The sequence below is a fragment of the Dendropsophus ebraccatus genome, chromosome 2 (assembly GCF_027789765.1).
Source record: "Dendropsophus ebraccatus isolate aDenEbr1 chromosome 2, aDenEbr1.pat, whole genome shotgun sequence".
Taxonomy (NCBI): domain Eukaryota; kingdom Metazoa; phylum Chordata; class Amphibia; order Anura; family Hylidae; genus Dendropsophus; species Dendropsophus ebraccatus.
In genome coordinates, this window is record NC_091455.1 from 219,146,348 (window position 1) to 219,173,813 (window position 27,466).

At 53.1% G+C, this 27,466-nt stretch overlaps 2 protein-coding genes across 3 annotated transcripts in view; both read right to left on the reverse strand.

Annotated features, from left to right (window-relative positions):
* The window catches only part of ASB10 (ankyrin repeat and SOCS box containing 10), a 74,271-nt gene extending 54,881 nt beyond the window's left edge, over positions 1-19,390 (reverse strand). For both annotated transcript variants that reach the window (XM_069960667.1, XM_069960670.1), the window contains exon 1: positions 18,903-19,390. In XM_069960667.1, the coding sequence (XP_069816768.1) occupies positions 18,903-19,209 (307 nt within the window). In that variant the 5' untranslated portion in view covers positions 19,210-19,390. The remainder of the gene's footprint in view (positions 1-18,902) is intronic.
* Positions 19,391-23,327: 3,937 nt separating this feature from the next.
* Positions 23,328-27,466, reverse strand: part of ABCF2 (ATP binding cassette subfamily F member 2) — a 12,432-nt gene continuing 8,293 nt past the window's right edge. Inside the window, exons 4-7 of the mRNA XM_069959744.1 lie at positions 26,909-26,928; positions 26,167-26,358; positions 24,088-24,291; positions 23,328-23,743 (exon numbers count right to left, since the gene is read on the reverse strand). Coding sequence (XP_069815845.1) covers positions 23,618-23,743; positions 24,088-24,291; positions 26,167-26,358; positions 26,909-26,928 — 542 coding nt within the window. The 3' untranslated portion in view covers positions 23,328-23,617. The remainder of the gene's footprint in view (positions 23,744-24,087; positions 24,292-26,166; positions 26,359-26,908; positions 26,929-27,466) is intronic.

Sequence of the window (27,466 nt, forward strand, 5' to 3'; positions counted from 1 at the left end):
TCATTCGTGATGCCTCTTTATTGGTGATAACGTCCGACTTAATGAATGTATTTGGCGTAGCCCATGATGCCTTCCGACATATGTAATCCAGAGCTACCTGCGACAACTCTGCCCATGAAGTTGCTGTAGACCTCATGGAATGGCCCCTTATCCCTGCCTGAGTCTGAATGTCTTGAAAAGAGTAAAGGCCCTATTCCACGGAACGATTATCGTCCGTATTCGGCCGATATCGGCCGCTACGGACAATAATCGTCCCGTGGAATACAGTGCAACGATCAGCCGACATCGTTCATATCGGCTGATCGTTGCAGTCGCTTGTTTTTCAACATGTTGAAAAACAAGCGACTGAAAAAGCAGCGATCTGCTGCCGTCGCTCCGTTGAGTAGGAGCATCGGCAGCAGACGCTGCTGTATCCTATGGGCTGCCCGGACGATCAGCGATCACCCGGGCAGCCCCCCCTGCAGCTCTCCGCCACCCCTCCCGCACTCACCCGCTCGCTGCTGCCGGGTTGAATAGCGGCGGCAGCAGCGAGCGGGGAACGAGGAGCAAACGAGCGATGAGAGCGCTCGTTTGCTCCTCTAAATGACACATGGAATAGGGGCTTAAGAGGAACTGATAGTATCGGTAATCCATCGTGAAAGCAAAGCCTTTGAGGCAGCTTTGCACCAGTTTGGGCCTTGAAATTGGATAAATAAAGAATCTGAGTTCCTAAAGTCCTAAGTCCTGTCCAGATGCATGAGAACTGTTCTTTTAACATCAACATTGTGCAGTTTCTCTTCTTCTTCATTCTGAGGGTTCTCTCCCAGAGTAGGTAGAAAAATGTCCTGATTGATATTAGTCAGAGAAGGAACCCTTGTCCCATATGAAATCTAAAACGGATTAAGTGGTTTACACTAAAGAGCTTGTGGTTCCCCCACGTTTGTTTTTGGTAGAAATCTCCACAGCTAGAGTCTTCCAAGAATGATGCAGATGAATGATGAAGAAGATATCCTCCTATGGCTCAAAGGGGCTGGAAGCTAATGTGTTCTGGACTAATGATAAGTCCCATGAGGCCACTGGATGTTTAACTGCTTGCCGAAGGTTTTTAACTGCTTTGAAGAAATGTTTGATAAGCGGCTGATTGGAAAAAGGACCTTTAAATAAAGAGTTAAAGACAGAGAAATGCACTTTTAAGTGTATTGTATTCTAGATTCTTCTCATACCCTTCTTGTAAGAATTTTCGGGTTTCGGGTTTAGGCTCCATTCCGCTGGATCCACTTCATGGCTGCTGTTGTACTGTAGATTCCTCTGATGTGGACTGCTAAGATCTTGGAGATATGATTTTCCGCCCATGTCATCAAGGCTCAACACTCCTTAAACAAGACCTTCTGATTGAGGACTGAGTACGAGAAACTGAGGAGATCCCTCAGATTGGAGGAACAACAAGACTCCTCTGGTGACCAACTTGGCCAACAACTCTCCGGGATGTGCTTCCCAAACCTGTTTTGAGGCATCTGTGGTAAGTACTACTTGGGGAGCACTGGACAGACTTTTCCTGCAAGACACCTTGTCTGTCTGCAACCACCATGTGAGGTCTTGTCTGGTTACTCTGGAAAGCGACATGGGAGAGTCTAGAGAAGCTCGCTTCCGATCCCACTGAGTGAGCAGTTCTTCCTGGAGACTTCTGATGTGTGTCCTGGACCAACGTACTGCCTCCAGGGATGAGGTCATCAACCCCAGAACTCACTCATCCTGACTGACAGGTGGCTGGCAGAAAGGTGATCCTTGACTCCTCGGAACAACGTCTCTTCCCTGTTTTTAGTTAGAAAAATCTTCATCATGGAGGTATCCAGACAAAACCCCAGAAATCAGAAAATCTTTGCGGGCTGAAGATGGGATTTCTGGAGATTTATAATGAACCAATGGTTCTGGAGAACAGAAATGGTCGGTTGAATGTGCTGATAAAAAAGTGCGTCTTACTGGACTTTGTAGTCCCGTACTTAGAAGACTGGTTCATCAAAGACTCCTTGAAGTTTTAGATGGGCTGCCAACACTACGACAACTTTTCAGAAAATTCTCCAAGCAGATGATATTCTGAAGAGAAGGCAGGTGAATTCTAGGTGACGAACAGACTTTTTCTGTCAGATGGACAATCTCAGGAACGTGCAGCAACCTGCGATGATGGGTATATGCAGGTGTGCGTTCTTGAGGTCAAGAGACGGAGCACAATCATTTTCATTGGAGGAATGTCATTACAGACCTGATGGTCTCAATTTTGAAATGTTTGAGTAGAATGCACTTGTTCAGGAAAGAAAGGTTGAAGACCATCCTCCAAGTCCCTTCCTTCTTTCGCACCGTAACGTTCCTTGAATACACTCCTGAGTGTCTCTGGTGCACTGGGACTTCTTTTAATTCCTGGACCAGTTCTAGGAGATGCAGTTTCCCTGGGTTTATAAAGAAAATACTTAGAGGTCAACTTGACAATTCTATGGCATATCCTTTCAAGACAACTGATTTTACCCAAATAAAGAAATCTTTCCCCACAGGCACATCTAGTCTGGCGTCATAAGTTTTTATCTTTATCTTGGAATTGCTTCTTTTTCTGGGCTGCCGGTTGTTGTTATTTGCACCGTATCTGCGCTATCTTCCCCGCTGGCGTTCCCTACAGAATCTTGGGGATTTCTGCTGCTGCTGCCTCCGAAAGGGGTGGAGGAAATGCAGGTGCTGGTGGACTCGCTGATGGACAGCAGAATTTTCTCCCAAAAAGACTCTCAGCCTGAAACAGTCTATGGGCAGTATTAGAGGTAGACGAGATTTTTGAGTTGAAGAAATCAGCAAGAAACTCTGATGCTCTTTTGAGATCAGGAATAGACTGCAGAATGTCCTCCCTTTCAACCCATTGGGCTAAGTCTTTGGCCAGTTGACTAAGCCAGATGCGGAGTGCCCTGGCTACAGGAACTGTGGCTAAGGAAGTCTTACAATTCAAAGCTGCCAATGCATAGGCTCTCCTGGTGGCTGCATCTGCCTTCTTATCCATTGCGTCTTTAAGCAAAGAGGATTCTTCAGGTGGGAAGTGCGTGCGACCACCAAGTCCATTCACAAGCTTTGGGCTCTATTTTATACATGGCCCTGAAGTGAGACCCTGGGTCGAGCTTTTTATCAAGTTTAGACCAGGCCATTTGCATAAATTCAAGTAATGGCAGTACAGGCAAAGCTCTATATGGCTCTTAGGGTCCTATTCCACGGGGCGACGATGTAAACGAGCGCGCTCTGCTAGATCACCGCTCGTTTACTGGGCCTATTTCATGGCCCGATGATCGTTGAGCGAGGGCTGCAGGGACATCGTTACCGATGTCCTTGCAGCCCTTGCAGCAGCATACATTACTTGTCAGGTCTTCTCCGCGCTGTCTTCATCCCCGGGTCCCACGCTCTCTATCTTCAGAATGGCCGGTCAGCTGACAGGCCACACTCAGCCAATCACAGGCCGTGGCGGTCCCGGCCTGTGATTGGCTAAGCGCTCTGTCAGCTGACCGGCCATTCAGAAGATAGAGAGCGTGGGACCCGGGGATGAAGACAGAGCGGAGAAGACCTGACAGGTAATGTATGATGATGCTGCTGCTAGTAATCGTCGGTCGCCCACCGTGCAACGCTATTCAACCCTAGCGATGCGTGGTGGGGGAACGATGAGTTTAGGTCTGGCCCTAAATGAACGATCAGCCGATGACACGATCATCGGCTGATCGTTCTCTCTCTATTTCACCGAACGATAATCAGCCGAATCGGGCCAAATGGAGCCGATCCGGCCGATTATCGTTACTGTGGAATAGGGCCCTTAGGAAGGTAAAATAAGGCTTCCTTTCTAGGCAGATAAGATGAAGAGAGAATTAGAGAAGATTTTTCTTTATTAAATAACTCTTCAGGAGACCAAGTGTCCGAGGCTTCAGACCCAGAGACTTTGTCACCTTCACATAGTTCAGATTCAGCATCAGATGATGATCCCAGCAGAATAGACTCTTTCCGAGGTTTCTTATGAGCATGAGAGGAAACTGCACTGAATCTATTTGCCACGTGGCCTTTGAACCAACCAAAAAACTCTTTAGCTTCCTGCTGAAAACTATTGCAAGTAGTTGGAGAGCAGATTGAAGCCAGTGCCTCTCCTTTCTCTTCCCAGAACCCTTAGTAGCAGACATCCGAGACAGCAAGAGGAAAAGCCATGAGAATCAAGGAGGAGAGCAACCAACAGTGAAAAGCAGAGGAGTCTACCTTTACCAATCACCAGAGGAGCTGCCCGGCTAAGTGCTGCCACCTGTCCCAAGCAGAGACAGCCTCCAAATGCAGCAAACCCTGTGAAAACGCTGGCACCTGCGCAGTGAGCTCACCTCATTGTGCATGCATTATATAGACAGGCAACATTCACCAATGAGGTGGCGAGCTGTAGAAGAAAGGGGATTCCTTTGGTGACGTGCGGCTTACTCCACCCACATACCGGGCCGCATGTATACTGGAAGCAGAGACACTGCTCATCCGGACTGAAGGTGTGTGGGAAATTCCTCTATACCAGCACCAAGGACCGCGGAGCGGCCGGGAGGACATGGCACATCCGGCTGGAGAAGCCATCTAATTGTCCAGGAGCATTAGGGCTATAAAGGCACAGAGGGCATCGGGTATATGAGTCCCCGTAAAGGCGGAAACTGGACTGCAGGGAGGATGACCAGGGCGAACCAGAGCCAGAGTTCCATGCCCTCAGGATAGGCAAGAAAAACAAAAAACAAGAATAGGAGCAACAATTCCCTCTGCAGATTGCAACAGGGACAGCGTCTAGAGAAGCCTGGCCAGCGGCAGCAGGAGAGGTAGCAGTCAAGGGGGTGGAAGTGTTGGAACACAGGGTTGTGGTAGCCGCCATCCTAACAGGCTTGGAGGAAGGTTGCAGCTCCCAGTAAGACCCAGTGGTCAGGGGGGAATGGATCCTTCAAAGTCCCAGCTCCACAACAGTCAATAGTCAATACCAGAGCCAGCAATTATGGGAAGGGTCCTCACGAAGCAGTGCCAACACCAACATGTGCCAAGGGCAGGACGTTTCCTCTGCCCTGTCACCTGTCGTGTCTTGGCTGCAAGTCAGCTTTGGAGGACCATCAGCCAGAGAGCTTTGTTCAAGCCTAGCGCCCCCCGCTCCAGTCTCTCAGCCATGGTACTCTCTGATAATCTCTTTGAGGAATAGGAGGACAGTCAGCGATAGGAAAGCAGCGTAGAAACTCAAGGGGTTGCTAGGCCTGAAATCAGTCAGGAGAGTAAGGGAGGGGGAAGGTTTTGCCAAAGCAACTGGATCAAAAGGCAGGCTGGTAATATTGTGTTGGTGGTGTGCAGGTGGGAGGATGAGGCAGGTATTGTTGTGCAGGTGGGAGATATGAAGAGATTATTTTTTAAAATAATTGTTCTGTAATGCAGACTGTCAAATATGGGCTCTGTGCCCACTTAGGATAAATTTAACCACCAACTCCTCTGTACGAAACATTGACACATCTAACAGATGAAGAGATTGATTTTTTTTTTAATTACTAAGCAATGTAAACTGACCAAAATGGGCTTTTTAGCCACCAACTCCTCTGTACCACTACAGACGTGAGACGTAGTGTAGTGGAAATGTGTATTTCACATTCCAAGAAGACATGCCACAGTTTACTAGTCAGTGACATTGGCAACCGGGGTGACAAAATGGTCAGATATCCACGCTTGATTCATTTTTATAAATGTCAAACGATCCACATTGTCAGTGGATAGACGGATACGTTTGTCAGTTATCACCCCGCCAGCTGTGCTGAATGTGCGTTCCAAGATAACACTGGCTGCTGGGCAAGATAACACTTCTATGGCGTGTCCAGCAAGCTCAGGCCATTCATCCAATTTGGACACTCAGGAGTTGAATGGGTCAAGACCAAGTCCAAAAACATTGATGTTAAGGCGCAGATAGTCATGGACCATGGTCTTAAGGCGGCCTCTGTGTGTCATAATGCCGCCCTGCCTTGTCGGCGTTGGTGAGGTGGTAAAAATTGATTGCCAAATGTCACCCAGTACGGTTCTGCCATACTGCCTGCTGCTGCGGCTACTTGTGATTCTACTGCTGTCGAGTTGCTGACGCTGTTCTGCCATGACATTAGAATGTGAAGACCCAAAAGATGTCTTGAGTTGGTCAATGAGTCTCAAAATGCTACATTCTACTATCAATTTCTGTGGTTGGAAGGAAACTGCTCACTTTGGTCTTGTAACGTGGATAAAGGAGGGTCGCCACCCAGTAATCGCTTTTCATTTTTATTGCCTTGATGAGTGGATAATGTCGGAAGTAATGTAGCATCCAAGCACTCATGTGTGAGATGCTACCGGAATCTCCCAAGCCTCGGGGTTGAGGGCCACTAACAGGATCTTCATCCTCTTCCCCCTGTAATCTGTGCCAACCTCTTACCAGTGAAGGGGAATCAGTACTGGTAGTGTCCACCCCTCCTCATCCTCCGCCACTTCCTCCTGCTGACCGTCACCAGAGGCCTGGCTAGCCTCATGCGCTCTACCGTGGGAGCTGTACTGCCGTCCTATGAAACAGTTGGGTCCTCCACATCCTCCGTTGAGTAAGGTTCCGTGTCTGCCTCCTCCTCTTCCACCTCTTCCATCACCACCGCTGCTGCAGAGTGCCTAACACTTGTTCCAGTAAAAATATCCCCAAGTATAAGTTTTTTGGATTTGGGATGGTTGAGGTGAAAACGTTTCTTATGCTCCCACACCTGGTACACAGAAGGCTAGCTGCCAGACTGGTGGTAGGAGAAAGTGTGAGCTGTGTTAATGGCGGTGGGGAGCAGCCGACAGGATCTTTGAGTGGAGATGGTGCTTGGTCGTGCTGCACCGGGCGCATCTGCAGAAGAGGGGCGCTTTGGCTTGGAAGTGGAGGAGGCAGTAGATGTCACGGTAGTTGGAAGCCCAGGACCTGTCTGGGCTTTTTTCTCCTAGCGACTATTCCACAGCAATTCCAGCTTTCCCTGCATGTGCCTGTTCATGCTCGTGGTACTTAAACACTTTTCATTTTTTCCTCTACTGATGCGTTGATGGCAAATACAACCTATCACCTCAGTCGGAGAATCAGAGGCTTGATCAAAAAAGGCCCAGGCTTCACAGGAATGGGACCTCTTAAGACGGCGAAAACCTACTACCGGTTTCCCCGCTGCCACCACTGACCACGACTTGTGCAACCGCCCTGTCCCTTTTTTAGGTCGGACCCGCACTGTTACTACCCCATCCTCCACTGACGATGCCCTCGGCAGCCAAAGACCACGTTGGATCTGCAATGTCATCATCATCGTCATGACAGGTGACTATCTGACAGTCTACATCCTCAAGCTGCGGGCTAGAAGCCACAGGCACTTTCAGGCATGGCTGACCGCTCGGTATCTCTGACGAAAGACAAGCTTCCTGATCCTCCTCTGAGGGCATCAGCAATTAGGAATTTTTTCATAAAGTACGCTGCAAAACCCAAAAAAATTCAATATGTGGTGAAATTGTAAAAAAAAAAAAAAAAAAAACATTATTTTTTTACGCCGTTCGCCCTGTGGTAAAACTGACTTGTTATACTTGTTACGATTGTTGATACGATTACAACGATATTTAACATAACTTTTATATTATCTGATGGCTTGTGAAAAATTCAAACAACTGTTAACAAATATACGTTCCTTAAAATCGCTTATAGCGCTTTTATCCTTTGGTCTATGGGGCGGTGTCAGGTGTCATTTTTTGCGCCATGATGTGATCTTTCTTTCGGTACCTTGATTGCGCATATGTGACTTTTTGATCGTTTTTTATTAAAATTTTTCTGGATTTGATGCGACCAAAAATGTGCAGTTTTGCACTTTGGGATTTTTTTGGCGCTGACGCCGTTTACCGTGCGAGATCAGGAATGTGATTAATAGTTCGGGCGATTACGCACGCGGCAATACCAAATATGTTTATTTATATATTTTTTATTTATAACATGGGGAAAGGGGGGTGATTCTTTTATTAGGGGAGGGGGCTTTTTATTAATAAATTTTTTTTTCTAAACACATATACTAGAAGCCCCCCTGGGGTTAGGGTTATTCCCCCAGGGTTAGGGTTATTCCACCTGGGGTTAGGGTTATTCCCCCTAGGGTTAGGGTTATTCCTCCTGGGGTTAGGGTTATTCCCCCTGGGGTTAAGGTTATTCCCCCTAGGGTTAGGGTTATTCCTCTTGGGGTTAGGGTTATTCCTCCTGGGGTTAGGGTTATTCCCCCAGGGTTAGGGTTATTCCTCCTGGGGTTAGGGTTATTCCTCCTGGGGTTAGGGTTATTCCCCCTGGGGTTAGGGTTATTCCCCCTGGGGTTAGGGTTATTCCCCCTGGGGTTAGGGTTATTCCCCCTGGGGTTAGGGTTATTCCTCCTGGGGTTAGGGTTATTCCTCCTGGGGTTAGGGTTATTCCCCCTGGGGTTAGGGTTATTCCTCCTGGGGTTAGGGTTATTCCCCCTGGGGTTAGGGTTATTCCTCCTGGGGTTAGGATTATTCCCCCTGGGGTTAGGGTTATTCCCCCTGGGGTTAGGGTTATTCCCCCCCTGGGGTTAGGGTTATTCCCCCTGGGGTTAGAGTTATTCCCCCTGGGGTTAGAGTTATTCCCCCTGGGGGACTTCTAGTATAAGTGTGGTGAGCCGGGGCAGCTTGTTGGGAGTAGTAGTTACTGATAGCAGGTTTAGCCCAGTTAGTCAATGGCCAGGTATTATGTCACGGTTATGGCACAAGGGGCGCTGACTAACTGACGGGCATCTGTCCAAGCGGGCCCCGCCACACCACACCACACGATTCTTCGTTGTCCTTAGTCAGGGCACCAATAATCAAACCAATGCCAGGGTTCAGAAACAACGGTAGTTGTACGTTTATTAACTCGGTGGTTACCAATAGCAAAAGTCTTTCTCTGGACGCAACCAGGATTGAAGCAAACCTAAATATAACTATGGTAGTGGATGACGCTGCAATAGGCCGTGGTGTAGTAGCGTTACTTTGAGTGAGGGACAACTGAATGATGGGCGTAGTAGTCTCGGGAGTATAATGCTGGGTAAACAGGCTGAATAGGATACTTGCTGTTAACAATGATGAAGCGACTGTGACTGGAAAAGACGCCCAGATCTTAGATAAATATGATAATTTAAGAGTCAGGATGATGTGGACTAGACAGTAATACTTCAGACCAGCTAATAGATGGGATACCGCAGGGTTGTGGCGTCTCCTCTTGAGGGGAAACACGTCCTTCCCCCTTGAAGGTAGAGGGAAGTCTCTAGAAAAAGGGGCGTGACCAACTGATCCAGCCAGAGCTCAACGGCTGTTATTATTATTATTTATTTATAAAGCGCACTTAATTCCAGAGCGCTATACAGACGACAAGGGTAACCAACAAGAACATTACAAGGTCAAAACACATTACATGAAGGCAGATGACAGACTGATACATGGGGAAGAGGACCCTGCCCGCGGGGGCTTACAGTCTATAAGGTACGGGGAGAGAAACAGGAGGTAAAGTGCAGCCGGTCAAGTGTGATGCAGAGTTATTGTAGGTTGTAGCCTTGTTTGAAGAGATGGGTTTTCAGGTTACTTTTGAAGGACTTGATGGTGGATGAGAGACGGATGTGTCGGGGTAGCGAGTTCCAGAGTATGGGGGAGGCTCGGGCAAAGTCTTAGAAGCGGTTGTGCGAGGTACGAACAAGGGGGGAGCGGAGACGGAGGTCACTGGAGGATCAGAGGCTGCGTGAGGGACGGTAGTGTGATATCAGGTCAGAGATGTACGGAGGGGACAGGGTGTGGATGGCCTTGTAAGTCATGGTCAATAATTTATTTTTTTTTAATTCTCACTTTTTTTTTTTCATTTTTCAATTTTATACCAGGACAAACAGTAACTCGCCGCACCCACAGGGTGCAATGACATGTCATCGTGTCAACAAAAACATAAACAGGTGCATATCAACAGCAGACTATAACAGATTCTGTGGCAATCAGCAGCTCCCAGTAAGGCGGCTAAGCATGCAAAGAGATAATCAACTAGGGAGTGAGCTCACGCTCAAATAGCCACCAAAGTAAGAAAAAAGGAATAAAGGAGAAAACGAAGAAAGGGAGGAAAAGTGAAAAGAGTACAGGAGGGAGTATGGGGAAAAGGGGGCGGGATGGGGAAGACTGGTCCTCACTAAACCAGAAGAGACCGTAATTCAGTTGATTCAGTAAACTGATCCCAGTGGTACCATGTACGGAAGAAACGAGAATTGCGTCCGTGCAACTGCGCCGTCAGATCCTCCAAGTGCTTAACATCCTCCACTTTGCGGAGCCACAGGGAGATGCCCGGAGGGTCAGGTTGGCGCCACAGGGCAGTAATACAAGCGCGAGCAGCGTTGACCAGATGTCGGAGCACAGAGCGACGGTAAGTCTTCAGAGGGATCTCCGACAAGTGCAGGAGGAAGAATGATGGAGAGAAAGGGAGCCGGTGATCGGTAAAAGTGGAGGAGATACGCCAAACTTCTCTCCAAAAAGGCTCCAGTTTAGGACAGCTCCAGAAGGTGTGGAGGAGGGAACCCTCTCCACCACAGTTCCTCCAGCAAAGCAGGGAGACCTCGGGAAAAATCCGGTGAAGTCTGGTTGGCACTCAATACCACCGCGAGAGGAGTTTGTACCCTGCCTCCTGAAGACGGGAGGCAATAGATGAGGAATGCGTACATGTAAGGACACGTTCCACCTGCGCTGCAGAGAAAGTAACGCTAAGGTCCTCCTCCCACGCAGTGAGAAAAGGAGGCGGAGGCTGTTGAGGAGGCAAACCCAACATGGCATAGAGGAGGGAAAGGGTATGGCGGAGGGGGCCTGAGCCCAGGCAAAGGGTCTCAAATTGAGTGGTTGACCGTGCAAAGCAGGAGGGATTTGGCAGGGAATGGAGGAAATGATGGTGTTGAAGCGACTGCGAGAACCCCAGGGGTGAAGGGTCCGTGAGGTCATTGAGCGAGGACAGAGGTAGCCAAACTGAGCGTGTTTTTTATTTATTTGTTTTGTTTTTTGTGATGTTCAAATAAATTTTCTATGTTTTAACCAAGCCGTGGATGGAACCTATTCATGTGATTGTAGCCAAACTGAACCAGAGAGGAAAGAGGAAGCACGAAAATTGCCGGCGCAAAGCCATGTACGGAAAACTGGGTCTTCCATGCCGGGCGGAAAGGAGGGATTGCCCAGGATCGTAAATAAGGGGAAGGCGTGCGGGGCTAGGAAGCCGGAGGAGAGATGCTTTTGGCATATCCTCAGGGTCGGGGCAATGGTAGGGTGTCGGGCAAATCGACGGCAGGCGTCTGGCAACCACGGTGCCGCCAGCAGCGAGATAGGGGAAAGTGCCAGCTCTAGGCCAACCCATATTTTCGTAGGAGCATGACAATGCCAGTCTACCACTCGTGAAAGATGGGCAGCGGCATAGTAGTTATAAAGGTTAGGAGTCCAAGTCCCTCTCTCTATTTCGGACGGTACAGGGCTGCCATCGCCAAGCTAGGCTGCTTACGAGCCCAGATAAACTTAGTGAGAATTGTCGAAAGGTGCCTAAAGTAGGACAAGGGCATCGCCACCGGGAGGGCCTGGAAAAGGTACAAAAGGCGAGGCAGGACATTCATTTTAAAGATAGCACAGCGCCCAAACCAGGAGAAGGTGCCCTTGTGCCACCTCAGCAAGTCCGATTCGATACGCTTCAACATTGGCGGAAAGTTGGACTGAAAGATGTCGGCGACAGACAGTGTCAGCTGAATCCCCAGATACGTTAAGGAGGAGCGTGTCCAGCGAAAGGGGAAAGAGGCTGACAGGGTGGCCACCACAGGAGAAGGGAGAGAGAGATTGAGCACCTTGGATTTTTGCAGGTTTATCTTATAATTAGAGAGGGTTTGCTACCTAGAGAGTTCAGAAAGAAGATTAGGAAGGGACACAGAGGGTTGAGTAAGAAAGAAAAGCAGATCGTCTGCATACGCCGCTACTGTATGCTCCACTCGCCCCACACTCACCCCAGAGATATTTACATTATTCCTGCTATGTCTGAGAAAAGGTTCCAGTGTCAGAACAAAGATAGAGGACAGGGGGCCGCCCTGCCGTGTGCCGTTAGATATGGAGAACGGAGTAGAGAGAAGGCCGTTGACCGAGACCTGGGCAGAAGGACAAGAGTACAGAGAGCCAACCCACGCCAACATATGCGGGCCGAGGTCAATATGTCGAAGTGTAGCAAAGAGAAAGGGCCAGCTGACTCGATCAAAGGCCTTCTCTGCATCGGTGGAAAGAAGCATTGACGGCAGGGCTGAAGACCGGGCATGGTGAATGATATTGATGGCCCGAGTGGTATTGTCCCGGGCTTCCCTCGTGGGCAAGAAACCCACTTGGTCCAGATGTATAATAGACTGGAGGAAAGGCGTCAGGCTGGCCGCTAGTATTTTGGAAAATAACTTTAGATCTAAATTTAGAAGAGAAATGGGATGATAGTTTTGACAGTGAGAGGGATCCTTACCCTCCTTGGGGATTACTGAGATGTAGGCCCTTAGGGAATCTGGGGGGAGTGAGGAGCAAGTGGAGACCGCATTGTACGCAGACAGGAAATGGTCCTTCAGGAGGGGACCGAAGACTTTGTAGTAGGGTAGGGTGAACCCGTCGGGGCCAGCAGCTTTACCCGAATGGGTGGATTTAATCGCCCACTCCCATTCCGAGGCAGTGATGGGGGATTCCAGAGAGGCAGTACTCTCCTCTGGCAAGGAAGGAAGGCCCGAGTCCCGCAGATAAGCCGAGATGGTGGAGAGAAGGGAATCAGAGCTAGAGGGACTTCCTGGTGGGACAAGCCCATACAAATTTACATAATAAGAGCGAAAGGCGTCCGCAATTTGGGAGGTCAGGGAAAGCTTAGTACCGGAGGACGAGGAGATATGAGGAACAAAGGAGCGAGCTCTTTGTGCTCGCAAAGCCTGTGCTAGGGTCTTGTCCGGTTTATTACCATATTCAAAATAGAGACGGTGGCAGCGTGCCAGGGCGGCTTTGGCATTTGCAAAGGTAAGGTCTCGCAGCGCACCCCGAATGGCTGCCAACTCCGCTCCAGTGGCCAGCGCCAGCATCCTCTTATGCTGTTTATCCAGAGTCACAATTTTGGAGACGAGAGAGAGTATCTTGGCAGAGCGCTCCTTCTTAAGGCGAGTGGCTAGTTTAATGAATGTTCCACGAATAAAACATTTATGGGATTCCCAGATTACCAGAGGAGTCCGCCGTGACATTAGTTGCAAAGTAGTTGGTTAGGTCTGAGCATACTTCGGCAAGGATCCCAGGGTCCCTAAGTAAGGTGTCATTGAGACGCCAACGCCAGGTCCGCGGTTGGGGGCGGGGGGGGGGGCGAACGATAAGGAGAGGGAGATCATCGCATGGTCAGAGAAGGAAATGGGATCAATAGAGGCGGAGGTTACAAGGTCCAGGTGAGAGTGGGTAAGAAAGATGTAGTCAAGGCGCGAGTAGAGATTATGCGGATTGGAGAAAAAAGTGTAGTCTCTGTCACCTGGATGAAGGAGCCTCCAGACATCCATCAGCTGGTGGGAATGTAAGGTTTGTTTGGTGCGTCGGAGAGAAGAGAAAGAGAGAGAGGAGCGACCCGAAGAGGAGTCTAGAAGGGGGTCAAGAGCCATGTTGAAGTCGCCTCCGAGAACCACCACCCCCTCCAGGAAGTCGTCAACCTCAGCAAAACAGCGTTCACTTGTCCAGAATTGGGGAGGTATACAGTGCCAAATGTACAAAGAGTACCGGCCATTTTGCCTTTAACAAAGAGATACCGGCCCTCTGAGTCCGACATCTGAGCAACAAATTCCCACGGTGCAGAGCGGCAATCAGGATGGACACCCCTTTCGTTTTAGAATCAGGCGAGCAACTGTGAAATACATCAGGGAAATCACGATTTGACAGGGTTTGGACCTGATCTTTTCGGAAATGGGTCTTTTGAATGAATGCCACCGAGGCATGTTTAGCCCGTAGGAGGCGCAATAAAGAGGAGCGTTTTTAAGGGATGTTCAAGCCCTGCGCGTTAATAGAGACACATAAAACCAAGGACATGTTCAGTGAGGAGCGGTCTAGGGGAGGGGAGAGAAACAAGAGGGGGACGGCTGGGGACTAGAGCAGCAAGGAAAAGGCTGTATAAGGGGGGGCAAGAGTAAAAGAAGAAAAAGAAGGACAAGAAAGAAACGAAGATGGGTATCAAAGGCCCAGACACTAGGTGTGGCAGGGACACTCCGGTCACCAGCCAAGAACCAGTGTAAAAGTACCACGCGGGGAAACGCGGAAAAACAGACCAGGAGAAGCAGCTCGGGCAGAGAGCTCCAGGTAGAGAGGAGAAAAGGCTAATGGGGACTATACATGGAGAGTAGGGTGTGGAGGGATACTGAAAGACAAGAAAGGCGAAGGGAGAGAATAGAAAGAGAAACTACGCCTAGAGGCCATGGAGAGATAAGAACAACCCCATGAGTACAAGCGCACCTATGGGCGGCCGTGACTCGGGACATACTCCTGGCAAGGAGCCAGCCCAACCACAGGAGCGGAGGAGTGCCATCCAAGCATGAGAGGGTGTCCAAGGGATCAATAGGCAACATAAGGGGGACTGGCGGGCGGGGAGGGAGGCACGGGGTGGATGATAGGGGCAACATGACGAGGGGGGAAGGCGGGGGGGGGGAGCGGGAAGGGACTGGGGTCGGGGGGGACCACAGTAATAACTAGCACAATAAGTCACTGGGAGGGGGATAACTATGCATACACCTAGAACAGTCCTCACAATGTATTTCTCCCTCGTGCATTGTGCGAGTAATGCCGGTAGACGGGTGGACAGGTCCTAGACAGAGATCAAAATGACCATGGAACCGTGGCTGCGGAGAGCACGGGGAAAGGGCTAGGTGGACGGGGGAGACAGGGTCAGGGAAAGGATAAGTCGAAGGGGAGGAGTGGGGGGGGGGTGACACAGTGAAAACATAATAACTTCAGCTCAGGGAAAAGATACCCACAGGGCATCAACCATGTCTGGTAACTGAACCAATGCACAGATATATCAAACCTAACAACCCAGAACTAACAGTTCCCTAGAAAAAATGACATACCCCCCCCCTGTAACCGCATCAGGGCAAAGGGAAGAGAGGGGAGAGGGGGGAAGGAGAGGAGGGGGGGGGGGGGAGGAAGGAAAGGAGGGGGGGGAGAAAAGGGGTCCACGGGGAGGCAATGAAGAGGTAGAAGGCAACTTCCGGGCGGCAGAGTAGCTCAGGGAAAAAGGCACAATGTGGCAGCTCCGCATCAGCAGCAGGTCAGGCCAGTTTGTACAAGTCGTGATGGGGTCTCAAGGTCCATCGGGGGCAGTAGGTAGGAAAAGCTGCATAATCCCGCTTTCAGCGGGTGTCTGTAGGCTGCCTGGACGGAGAGTGCGGGTCTGGAGCGGGGGGAACGAGGGCCTCTTCATAGCGGCGAGCGGTATCTTCGTGCCTCCGCACGAGGGGAGCGACACCTGATGGCGAACCCGACGCGGGAAGTGGAAGGACCGGGAGGGTCCAGTCGGGCAGATGCAGATAAGCATGGTCCAGCAGTTGAAGTGCCCCCAGCAAATCTGCAGGGGTGCGCAGGATGTAGGAGGTGTTTCCCTTCCGGATGACAAGGTGGAAGGGGTAGCCCCACCTGTAGGAGGCGCCCGAGTCCCGGATGATGTCCAGCAGTGGCTTTAACAGCCGACGCATGGCCAGAGTGCGTCTGGATAGGTCGGGCAGGAGAGTGATCTCGGCGCCCTCAAAGTCCAGCGGACCCAGTTCCCAGGCGCGCTGGAGCAACGCCTCCTTCTGTTGGAAAAAATGGACGCGACAGAGGACGTCCCTAGGACGGTTCCTGTCCTGTGGGCGTGGGCCAGCCACTCTGTGCGTGTGGTCCAGCTCAATATAAGTGTCCTCAGGGTCCCCCAGATATTTATTAAAGATGTACCTCCCCGTCCCCACCAAGCGATCCGGACCGATCTCCTCCGGGAGACCACGTATCTTAACGTTATTCCGACGACCCAGATTCTCGAGTTCATCGACATGGAAGATCAGGTCTTGCAGGACAGCCTCCTGAGCGTCCACGCTTGGGGTCAGGGTAGATACCTTCTGGTCCATGGCGGGTCTCCAGCCCAGTTACAGCGGCGGCAACCGCTGTCATGGAAGATTTAAGTTACACCATGTCCCCTGCGTGTCTCTCTTCCATACGGGCCAGCTGCGCCGTAAGATCATCTCGGCTTGGAAGAGCCTGCAGCAAGGACCGGACCTCAGTCAGGAGCATGGCCGGGGTGAGAGAAGAGTGGGAGTCCCGGTTGAAGGTGGTCAGTAAAGCTGGGTCGATGTCACCGGGAGTACGCAGGATCTCCGGTAAGGATTGGCTCAGCTCAGGGAAGGCAGGAGCTGTCTTCAGGGCAGTGCTCCTGGTCACAGGTGCAGCGGCCATCTTTGTGCGCTGCTAGGCCGCGGGAGGATTTCGCCGGTCCGAGTGGGCAAAACGGGGGGGGGGGGGGGGGGGTAAAAGCTTGGGGTGATGCCTCAGAGGTAGAGGGGGTCTTCCAGGACCCGGTGGGCATAACGGGGCAAGGATAGTGCTGATTAAAGTCCCGATAATGAGGAGCTGTGCCCGGAGCTCAGAGCCAGCACGTCCTCACACAGCCATGCTCAAACCACCCCCGCACATCTACATCATGGTCAATAATTTAAAGTGAATACGTTGGGCAATGGGGAGCCAGCGATGGGATTGGCAGAGGGGAGAGGCAGAGGCAAAGCGAGAGGAAAAATGGATTAGTCGGGCGGCAGAGTTAAGGATAGACTGGAGGGGAGCAAGGGAGTTAGATGGAGGCCAGAGAGGAGGATGTTACAATAGTCCAAGAGGGAGATAATGAGAGCATGGACCAGCAGTTTGGTGGAGTCAGGGGTGAGGAAAGAGCCGATTCTGGAAATGTTTTTGAGTTGAAAGCGGCAGGAGGTGGTCAGGGCCTGAATATGCGGTTTAAAGGACAGGGCCGAAGCTGTTATGGTTACTATGGCAGCCGGGGAGGTCACGTGATACCAGGCCAGTTGCATCATCACACTACTAACCAACAAATAAACCAATATATATGAGAAATATGAGTAATATTAAACTTGAACACTGGGGGGTGACATAACACTAACAGTTTGTAGTGGCCATTATTCCTTTCAGAACAAATACAGTCAGAATATAAATAAATACAGATACAGACTTATCATTAGGGAAAAATCTTCTGTTCTGGGCCACTACATAAGCACACTGATCTCTCATTGAGATCTATGCAGTATAGTTATACAGCATAGATCAATGAGATAGGCACTGGATTGCTTTCGGCTATAGCAGCCGAAAGCAAATCAAGTGCCGAGCCGGGATCAGCGCCATTACGGCACAGACCCTGGCCCAGGTCAGATGCGGAGATCGCTCCTCCGCAACCACGTCGCGGGGAGGCGATCCCCCCACTAGACACCAGGGAGTGGGACAGCAAGCATTTTAAATGCAGCTGTCAACTCGGAGAGCTGTATTTAAAATGGTGATTAGCGGGCACGGCGATCGCACTGTGCCCGTTAATAGCCTCTGAAACGCCACGGGCCCGAGGCAGCACGTAGCCCAGGAGCGCAGCGGTTCAGAGCTACTGACGATGTTCTCGCTTGTATGTTGGCCGGAGCACTGGAAGCAGCCTGGTGCACTACCTCTATCTCCCTTCCTACACCTGATACTGCTCGCCTACCACCTCTGCTTCTCACCATGTTCACAAGATAGATATGAAATCTTAGATAGAAAATACAACAACAAAAAAATAAACAGATCTACCCACTCTCGATAAATCCTCGTACACAAATCAGATGTACGATTATTTACTATTTACTGCTAACAGATGTGAAGTATTCCGTATTTTTTTTATGACGGACAAAGAACGTATGTCAGCTCATAGGAATACACAAAATTGTACACAATTGTACACAAATTGGCTGAGCATACCGGGGCTCAGCCAATCGCGGCTGAGCAGCTGATGATGCGGCAGAGGGCGGCCGGCACTAGGGACGGTCGGAGCAGTTCGGCCGTCTGTCCGAAGATGACATTATTGGCACAAGATGGTGGACGGGGGTCGGCAAGAGGCAGGTATGTATAGAGCACTACACTTCCGGGTCTGATGTGGGTGGGGGGAAACACGCGGAAGGGGGCGATTAACTAACATAACATACATTACAAAGTTGTATAACTTTGTAATGTGTGTTATTTAGTGAATAATTGTTTAGCGCGGCACTACCCCTTTAAATACTGTATAACAGATGTGAGCAGACCAAAATACACTTTTGGGCACTATATATAAATTGGATGCTTGTTGCAAAAATGCTAAGTGTGACCTTGCTAAACCCCCCACTAATCTCACTACCTATCTCAGTAATCTCACTGCCTATCTGTCTAATTGAAATGCTAGCATGCAGGGAAATAATGAGACATAGACAGCACTCTATCCAGCACAGTGAGTGAGCTGAAAATGGCGTCCAGAACGGAGCACAGTGACTTTTATATGAGATAGTCATGTGATTTTAGCAGCCAATGAGACCCCTACACCTCAGCAATGACGTTTCTGACACTTCTATGTGCTCTGCACTGATTGGCTTACAAAAAGGCGCTTGAACGCTAACTCAAACGAACATTTTCGGTTTGGTTCGAGTTTGAGAAAATCGATGTTCGACTCGAACCTAACTTTTCTCGAACAGTTCGATCGACACTAATCAGCAGTAGTCTCCACACAGCAATGACCTCCTGTTGCCTCCCACAGCACTTGTCGCCACACATCAGTCGTCTCCATGTAGCTGTCACAGCTATCACTCACTTACCAGCTTGTTGACTGCTCCAGCGCAGGTCGTGGCTCCGTGTAGGGACCAGAAGGTTTGCAGAGTCCTCAGCACCCAGCAGCCCTTGCAGAGCTTCTAGGTCCCCGGTGAAGAGTGATACATGGAGAAGAGGGTCAGTGCAGAGGCGAGGGGGCTGCGGAGATGGATATTTGGCAGGTTGATGTTTTTGCAGTGAGGGCCTCAAAGACATACGGGAGAGTTTTTTCCGGATTTGCCATCTCTCCTGCTCCTCAGTCTCTAGCTGAAGAGAACGTAAGGCAGAAGTGGAAAAGGGGAAGGAGAAGGCCATGTCCCAGTCCAGGGGTAATGCTTCCGTCCAGGTGTGGGGGTCCTCTGGAGGCTCTCATCTCACATTACTGGATGCTTTCTAAGATTGTCTCCAATTTAGTCTTCTTTTGGGGTCACTTTTTCCTCATTGCCACCTCCCCCCTCTGGCACAGTCTGCTGGGTGTTCACATGACCTCCCGTAAGCCGAGCCGCGTCTGCTGCGAGATATAAATATCACAGAACTGTCCTCCCTCATGTCCAGCTCCTGAGAAGCCAACGAGCCTCAGAGGATTATAGGGAGATGCCTATGAATACGGGGGGGGGGGGGGGGGGGCAGAGGAGCTGGGGTGGGCGCCAGAGGCGGGGTCAGCACCAGGGGGCGCCAGAGGCGAGGTCAGCACCAGGTGGGCAGCAGAGCTGGGGTCAGCATCGAGGTGGGCGGCAGAGCCGGGGTCAGCACCAGGTGGGTGGCAGAGCTGGGGTCAGCATCGAGGTGGATGGCAGAGCCAGGGTCAGCACCAGGTGGGTGGCAGAGCTGGGGTCAGCATCGAGGTGGATGGCAGAGCCAGGGTCAGCATCGAGGTGGGCGGCAGAGCGGGGGTCAGCACCAGGTGGGCAGCAGAGCTGGGGTCAGCATCGAGGTGGATGGCAGAGCCGGGGTCAGCACCAGGTGGGTGGCAGAGCTGGGGTCAGCATCGAGGTGGATGGCAGAGCCAGGGTCAGCACCAGGTGGGCAGCAGAGCTGGGGTCAGCATCGAGGTGGGCGGCAGAGCGGGGGTCAGCATCGAGGTGAGCGGCAGAGCCGGGGTCAGCACCAGGTGGGCGGCAGAGCTGGGGTCAGCATCGAGGTGGGCGGCAGAGCGGGGGTCAGCACCAGGTGGGCAGCAGAGCTGGGGTCAGCATCGAGGTGAGCGGCAGAGCGGGGGTCAGCACCAGGTGGGCAGCAGAGCTGGGGTCAGCATCGAGGTGAGCGGCAGAGCCGGGGTCAGCACCAGGTGGGCGGCAGAGCTGGGGTCAGCATCGAGGTGGGCGGCAGAGCGGGGGTCAGCACCAGGTGGGCAGCAGAGCTGGGGTCAGCATCGAGGTGAGCGGCAGAGTCGGGGTCAGCACCAGGTGGGTGGCAGAGCTGGGGTCAGCATTGAGGTGGGCGGCAGGGCCGGGGTCGGCATCGAGGTAAGCGGAAGGGCCAGGGTCGGCACCAGGATGGGCGGAAGGCTCTGCTGTTTGGTGTTAAGGGCCCTATGTGAAGCACCTACTACATACATTATAGTGGTATATAGGGATCATAGATACCCCGGCCACCAGGGCAGACAAGCCTTCCAATAGATCAGAGTGCTCTGTAGAGCACAGTCCAAGATTGTGGGTGACACTGTGTAAAAGTCTATGGAGACCTTTTTTTGTCCACAGTGGACGTCATGTGCACCAGCCCATAGAGTAGAATGGGACCATAAAGATCTGCAAGAGAGTAGAGAGGTTGGATATTCTGGCGGGAACGTAACCTGTAGACGTTGTTCTGAACCTCCAGCCTCCTTGCTGGCCTCGTTAGAGCGGAGGTCACTGTATAATGTATAGACTCATCATGTGACGAACGAGACCCCATGTGAGGCTTCTCCACCCGCTCGATGGTCTCCGTCTAGTGGTCTGATGGGAGGTCGGTACTCATCTGCAGAAATAACGTCCAGATCCTTCATTCAGCCATGTAAGTGCATCGTTATCAGACACAGATGTTTAGACCGGGAAATGTATGACCAATCACTATAGCTTCCTGGTGGTCCTACAGCAGCACAACCCGTGGGGTTACAGCCTCCTACGTCCAATCAGACACAGAACAACTAGCAAGTATCCACCCTACCAAGCCGATCACCAGATCAGGAGCCATCACACCCATCTTCCACCCCCATATGAGGATTTCTCTAAGCTATACACTCACCGGCCACTTTATTAGGTACACCTGTCCAACTGCACGTTACCACTTAATTTCTAATCAGCCAATCACATGGCGGCAACTCAGTGCATTTAGGCATGTAGACATGGTCAAGACAATCTCCTGCAGTTCAAACCGAGCATCAGTATGGGGAAGAAAGGTGATTTGAGGGCCTTTGAACGTGGCATGGTTGTTGGTGCCAGAAGGGCTGGTCTGAGTATTTCAGAAACTGCTGATCTACTGGGATTTTCACGCACAACCATCTCTAGGGTTTACAGAGAATGGTCCGAAAAAGAAAAACCATCCAGTGAGCGGCCGTTCTGTGGGCGGAAATGCCTTGTTGATGCCAGAGGTCAGAGGAGAATGGGCAGACTGGTTCCAGCTGATAGAAAGGCAACAGTGACTCAAATAGCCAACCGTTACAGCCAAGGTAGGCCGAAGAGCATCTCTGAACGCACAGTACGGCCAACTCTGAGGCAGATGGGCTACAGCAGCAGAAGACCACACCGGGGACCACTCCGCTCAGCTAAGAACAGGAAACTGAGGCTACAATTTGCACAAGCTCATCGAAATTGGACAGTAGAAGATTGGAAAAACGTTGCCTGGTCTGATGAGTCTCGATTTCTGCTGCGACATTGGTAGGGTCAGAATTTGGCGTCACCAACATGAAAGCATGGATCCATCCTGCCTTGTATCAACGGTTCAGGCTGGTGGTGGTGGTGTCATGGTGTGGGGAATATTTTCTTGGCACTCTTTGGGCCCCTTGGTACCAATTGAGCATCGTTGCAACACCACAGCCTACCTGAGTATTGTTGCTGACCATGTCCATCCCTTTATGACCACAATGGACCCAACATCTGATGGCTACTTTCAGCAGGATAATGCGCCATGTCATAAAGCTAGAATCATCTCAGACTGGTTTCTTGAACATGACAATGAGGTCACTGTACTCCAATGGCCTCCACAGTCACCAGATCTCAATCCAATAGAGCATCTTTGGGATGTGGTGGAACGGGAGATTGGCATCATGGATGTGCAGCCGACAAATCTGCGGCAACTGTGTGATGTCATCATGTCACTATGGACCAAAATCTCTGAGGAAGCTTCCAGCACCTTGTTGTATCTATGCCACCAAGAATTGGGGCAGTTCTGAAGGCAAAAGGGGGTCCAACCCGTTACTAGCATGGTGTACCTAATAAAATGGCCGGTGAGTGTAGATGGCTCCAAAGGGCTCGGCCTACACAGTCTCCCCTGCGCTTACAGGCCGCAACCTCCCCGTCTCCCCTGCGCTTACAGGCCGCAACCTCCCCGTCTCCCCTGCGCTTACAGGCCGCCCCCTCCCAGTCTCCCCTGCGCTTACAGGACGCCCCCTCCCAGTCTCCCCTGCGCTTACAGGCCGCCCCCTCCCAGTCTCCCCTGCGCTTACAGGCTACCCCCTCTCCTAAGTCTCCCCTGCGCTTACAGGCCGCACCCTCTTCTCCGTCTCCCCTGCGCTTACAGGCCGCACCCTCCCCGTCTCCCCTGCGCTTACAGGCCGCACCCTCCCCGTCTCCCCTGCGCTTACAGGCCGCACCCTCCCCGTCTCCCCTGCGCTTACAGGCCGCACCCTCCCCGTCTCCCCTGCGCTTACAGGCCGCACCCTCCCCATCTCCCCTGCGCTTACAGGCCGCACCCTCTTCTCCGTCTCCTCTGGGCTTACAGGCCGCACCCTCCCCGTCTCCCCTGCGCTTACAGGCCGCCCCCTCCCCGTCTCCCCTGCGCTTACAGGCCGCCCCCTCCCCGTCTCCTCTGCGCTTACAGGCCGCACCCTCCCAGTCTCCCCTGCGCTTACAGGCCGCCCCCTCTCCGTCTCCCCTGCGCTTACAGGCCGCCCCCTCCCCGTCTCCCCTGCGCTTACAGGCCGCCCCCTCCCCGTCTCCCCTGCGCTTACAGGCCGCCCCCTCTCCGTCTCCCCTGCGCTTACAGGCCGCCCCCTCTCCGTCTCCCCTGCGCTTACAGGCCGCCCCCTCTCCGTCTCCCCTGCACTTACAGGCCGCCCCCTCCCCGTCTCCTCTGCACTTACAGGCCGCCCCCTCCCCGTCTCCTCTGCGCTTACAGGCCGCCCCCTCCCCGTCTCTTGCCTCCATATTACAGTCACTGGCGTGGCCCCTAGCAGGTGCGGGCTGAGCTGCCCCCACATATACCCTTCTGCGGCCGGAGACACCCCACACAAACACTCGAGTTCTCGTCTTTATTTTGTCCTTTCGGTTACAGATAAATATTTTTTTCTCTTAAAAAAATAAAACAAAAACAAAGAAACAAAATAGCAGATGACTGATGAGAGTGCAGAAGAGTGCGGGGCCCCCCAGAGGGCGAGTGCTGCATCCGCGTCCCCTCACATACAGACTCATTGTCCTTGTGCAGCCAGTGCGGGGGAGGGTAGAGAGCGGCGCACACACGGATCTGCTGCCGCTCAGCACTATACTGGGAGGGAGATGGAAGCCATGTCCTGTGGTGGCGCCACCGCTCAGTTTCCTTTCCGCTGCGGCTCCTCATCACTGAGCCGCGACTTCAGGTGCTGCTTATAGGATAAGATGTCTCCCGACCACTTGGTGACCGCCTGCTTCTCACACACCCAGATCTCCTGAGCCACCTACAGCGAGATATACAGACCATCAGTACACCCTCCACCGGGGTAACCCCATCATTATACCCCCCCCCCCCCCACCGGGGTAACCCCATCATTATACCCCCACTGGGGTAACCCATCAGGATACCCCCCCAAACACCACCAGGGGTAACCCCATCAGGATACCCCCCCAACACCACCAGGGGTAACCCCCATCAGGATACCCCCCCAACACCACCAGGGGTAACCCCCATCAGGATACCCCCCCAACACCACCAGGGGTAACCCCCATCAGGATACCCCTCCACCAGGCATGACGCCATCATCCTGTGACTGACATCTCCCCCCTTCATGGATAACCCCCTCACCTGCTGGATCAGCCGGAAGTCGTGGCTCACAAGCATCATCCCTCCCTCAAAGTCATTGATGGCGTCGGCCAAAGCATCGATGGTCTCTATATCCAGGTGATTGGTCGGCTCGTCCAGGAAGAGCATGTGAGGGTTCTGCCAGGCCAGCCAGGCAAAGCAGACGCGGCACTTCTGTCCGTCAGACAGGTTACGGATCGGACTCACCTGAGGAAGAGAGGGGCCAGTAATATCCGGGGGGCACCAGAGTATGGGGCAGGAGAGGGGTAAGTAACACCCCCGGGGGGCACAGCGATGGCAGCACCAGAGTATGGGGCAGGAGAGGGGTAAGTAACACCCCCGGGGGGCACAGCGATGGCAGCACCAGAGTATGGGGCAGGAGAGAGGTAAGTAACACCCCGGGGGGCACAGCGATGGCAGCACCAGAGTATGGGGCAGGACAGAGGTAAGTAACACCCCCGAGGGGCACAGCGATGGCAGCACTAGAGTATGGGGCAGGAGAGGGGTAAGTAACACCCCGGGGGGCACAGCGATGGCAGCACCAGAGTATGGGGCAGGAGAGGGGTAAGTAACACCCCAGGGGGGCACAGCGATGGCAGCACCAGAGTATGGGGCAGGAGAGAGGTAAGTAACAACCCTGGGGGGCCAGTAATACCCCAGAGGGCACAGCGATGGCAGCACCAGAGTATGGGGCAGGAGAGGGGTAAGTAACACCCCCGGGGGGGCACAGCGATGGCAGCACCAGAGTATGGGGCAGGAGAGGGGTAAGTAACACCCCCGGGGGGCACAGCGATGGCAGCACCAGAGTATGGGGCAGGAGAGGGGTAAGTAACACCCCAGGGGGGCACAGCGATGGCAGCACCAGAGTATGGGGCAGGAGAGAGGTAAGTAACACCCCTGGGGGGCCAGTAATACCCCAGAGGGCACAGCGATGGCAGCACCAGAGTATGGGGCAGGAGAGGGGTAAGTAACACCCCCGGGGGGCACAGCGATGGCAGCACCAGAGTATGGGGCAGGAGAGAGGTAAGTAACACCCCCGGGGGGCACAGCGATGGCAGCACCAGAGTATGGGGCAGGAGAGAGGTAAGTAACACCCCGGGGGGCACAGCGATGGCAGCACCAGAGTATGGGGCAGGAGAGGGGTAAGTAACAACCCTGGGGGGCCAGTAATACCCCAGAGGGCACAGCGATGGCAGCACCAGAGTATGGGGCAGGAGAAGGGTAAGTAACACCCCTGGGGGGCCAGTAATACCCCAGAGGGCACAGCGATGGCAGCACCAGAGTATGGGGCAGGAGAGGGGTAAGTAACACCCCCGGGGGGCACAGCGATGGCAGCACCAGAGTATGGGGCAGGAGAGGGGTAAGTAACACCCCTGGGGGGGCACAGCGATGGCAGCACCAGAGTATGGGGCAGGAGAGGGGTAAGTAACACCCCCGGGGGGCACAGCGATGGCAGCACCAGAGTATGGGGCAGGAGAGGGGTAAGTAACACCCCGGGGGCACAGCGATGGCAGCACCAGAGTATGGGGCAGGAGAGTGGTAAGTTACACCCCTGGGGGGGCACAGCGATGGCAGCACCAGAGTATGGGGCAGGAGAGGGGTAAGTAACACCCCCGGGGGGCACAGCGATGGCAGCACCAGAGTATGGGGCAGGAGAGGGGTAAGTAACACCCCCGGGGGGCACAGCGATGGCAGCACCAGAGTATGGGGCAGGAGAGGGGTAAGTAACACCCCGGGGGGCACAGCGATGGCAGCACCAGAGTATGGGGCAGGAGAGGGGTAAGTAACACCCCCGGGGGGGCACAGCGATGGCAGCACCAGAGTATGGGGCAGGAGAGGGGTAAGTAACACCCCGGGGGGCACAGCGATGGCAGCACCAGAGTATGGGGCAGGAGAGGGGTAAGTAACACCCCCGGGGGGCACAGCGATGGCAGCACCAGAATATGGGGCAGGAGAGGGGTAAGTAACACCCCCGGGGGGCACAGCGATGGCAGCACCAGAGTATGGGGCAGGAGAGGGGTAAGTAACACCCCCGGGGGGCACATCCTGGTAATGCCCACTCTATAGATGGTCGGCACTCACCTGCTGTTTCCCGGTCAGCCCGTACCTCCCGATGATCTTCCTCATCTCCTCTTTCTCCTTGATCTCAGGGTAACACTTCATCATGTACTCCAGGGGGGAGAGGTCCAGGTCCAGCTGCTCCGCCAGGTGCTGGTGATATCGGCCTATCTTCACATGAGAATGTTTCCGGATCATTCCGTCTGATGGCAGCAGCTGCAGGCACAAGAGGAGGGGGGTTCACAGAAGAACGGGGTGGGGGTGTACCTGTGGCAGATACAGGGAGGGAGAGAGGGGGGGGGGGCTACAGATACAGGGAGGGAGAGAGGGGGGCTACAGATACAGGGAGGGAGAGAGGGAGGGAGAGAGGGGGGCTACAGATACAGGGAGGGAGAGAGGGGGGCTACAGATACAGGGAGGGAGAGAGGGAGGGAGAGAGGGGGGCTACAGATACAGGGAGGGAGAGAGGGGGGCTACAGATACAGGGAGGGAGAGAGGGAGGGGAGGGGGGGCTACAGATACAGGGAGGGAGAGAGGGAGGGAGGGGGGCTACAGATACAGGGAGGGAGAGAGGGAGGGAGGGGGGCTACAGATACAGGGAGGGAGAGAGGGAGAGAGAGGGGGGCTACAGATACAGGGAGGGAGAGAGGGAGGGAGGGGGGCTACAGATACAGGGAGGGAGAGAGGGAGAGAGAGGGGGGGCTACAGATACAGGGAGGGAGGGGGGCTACAGATACAGGGAGGGAGAAAGGGGGGCTACAGATACAGGGAGGGAGAGAGGGGGGGCTACAGATACAGGGAGGGAGAGAGGGGGGCTACAGATACAGGGAGGGAGAGAGGGGGGCTACAGATACAGGGAGGGAGAGAGGGGGCTACAGATACAGGGAGGGAGAGAGGGAGAGAGAGGGGGGCTACAGATACAGGGAGGGAGAGAGGGGGGCTACAGATACAGGGAGGGAGAGAGGGGGGGCTACAGATACAGGGAGGGAGAGAGGGGGGCTACAGATACAGAGAGGGAGGGAGGGAGAGAGGGGGGGCTACAGATACAGGGAGGGAGAGAGGGGGGGGGGGCTACAGATACAGGGAGGGAGAGAGGGGGGGGGCTACAGATACAGGGAGGGAGAGAGGGAGGGGCTACAGATACAGGGAGGGAGGGAGAGAGGGGGGCTACAGATACAGGGAGGGAGAGAGGGGGGCTACAGATACAGGGAGGGAGGGGGGCTACAGATACAGGGAGGGAGGGAGAGAGGGGGGCTACAGATACAGGGAGGGAGGGAGAGAGGGGGGCTACAGATACAGGGAGGGAGAGAGGGAGGGAGGGGGG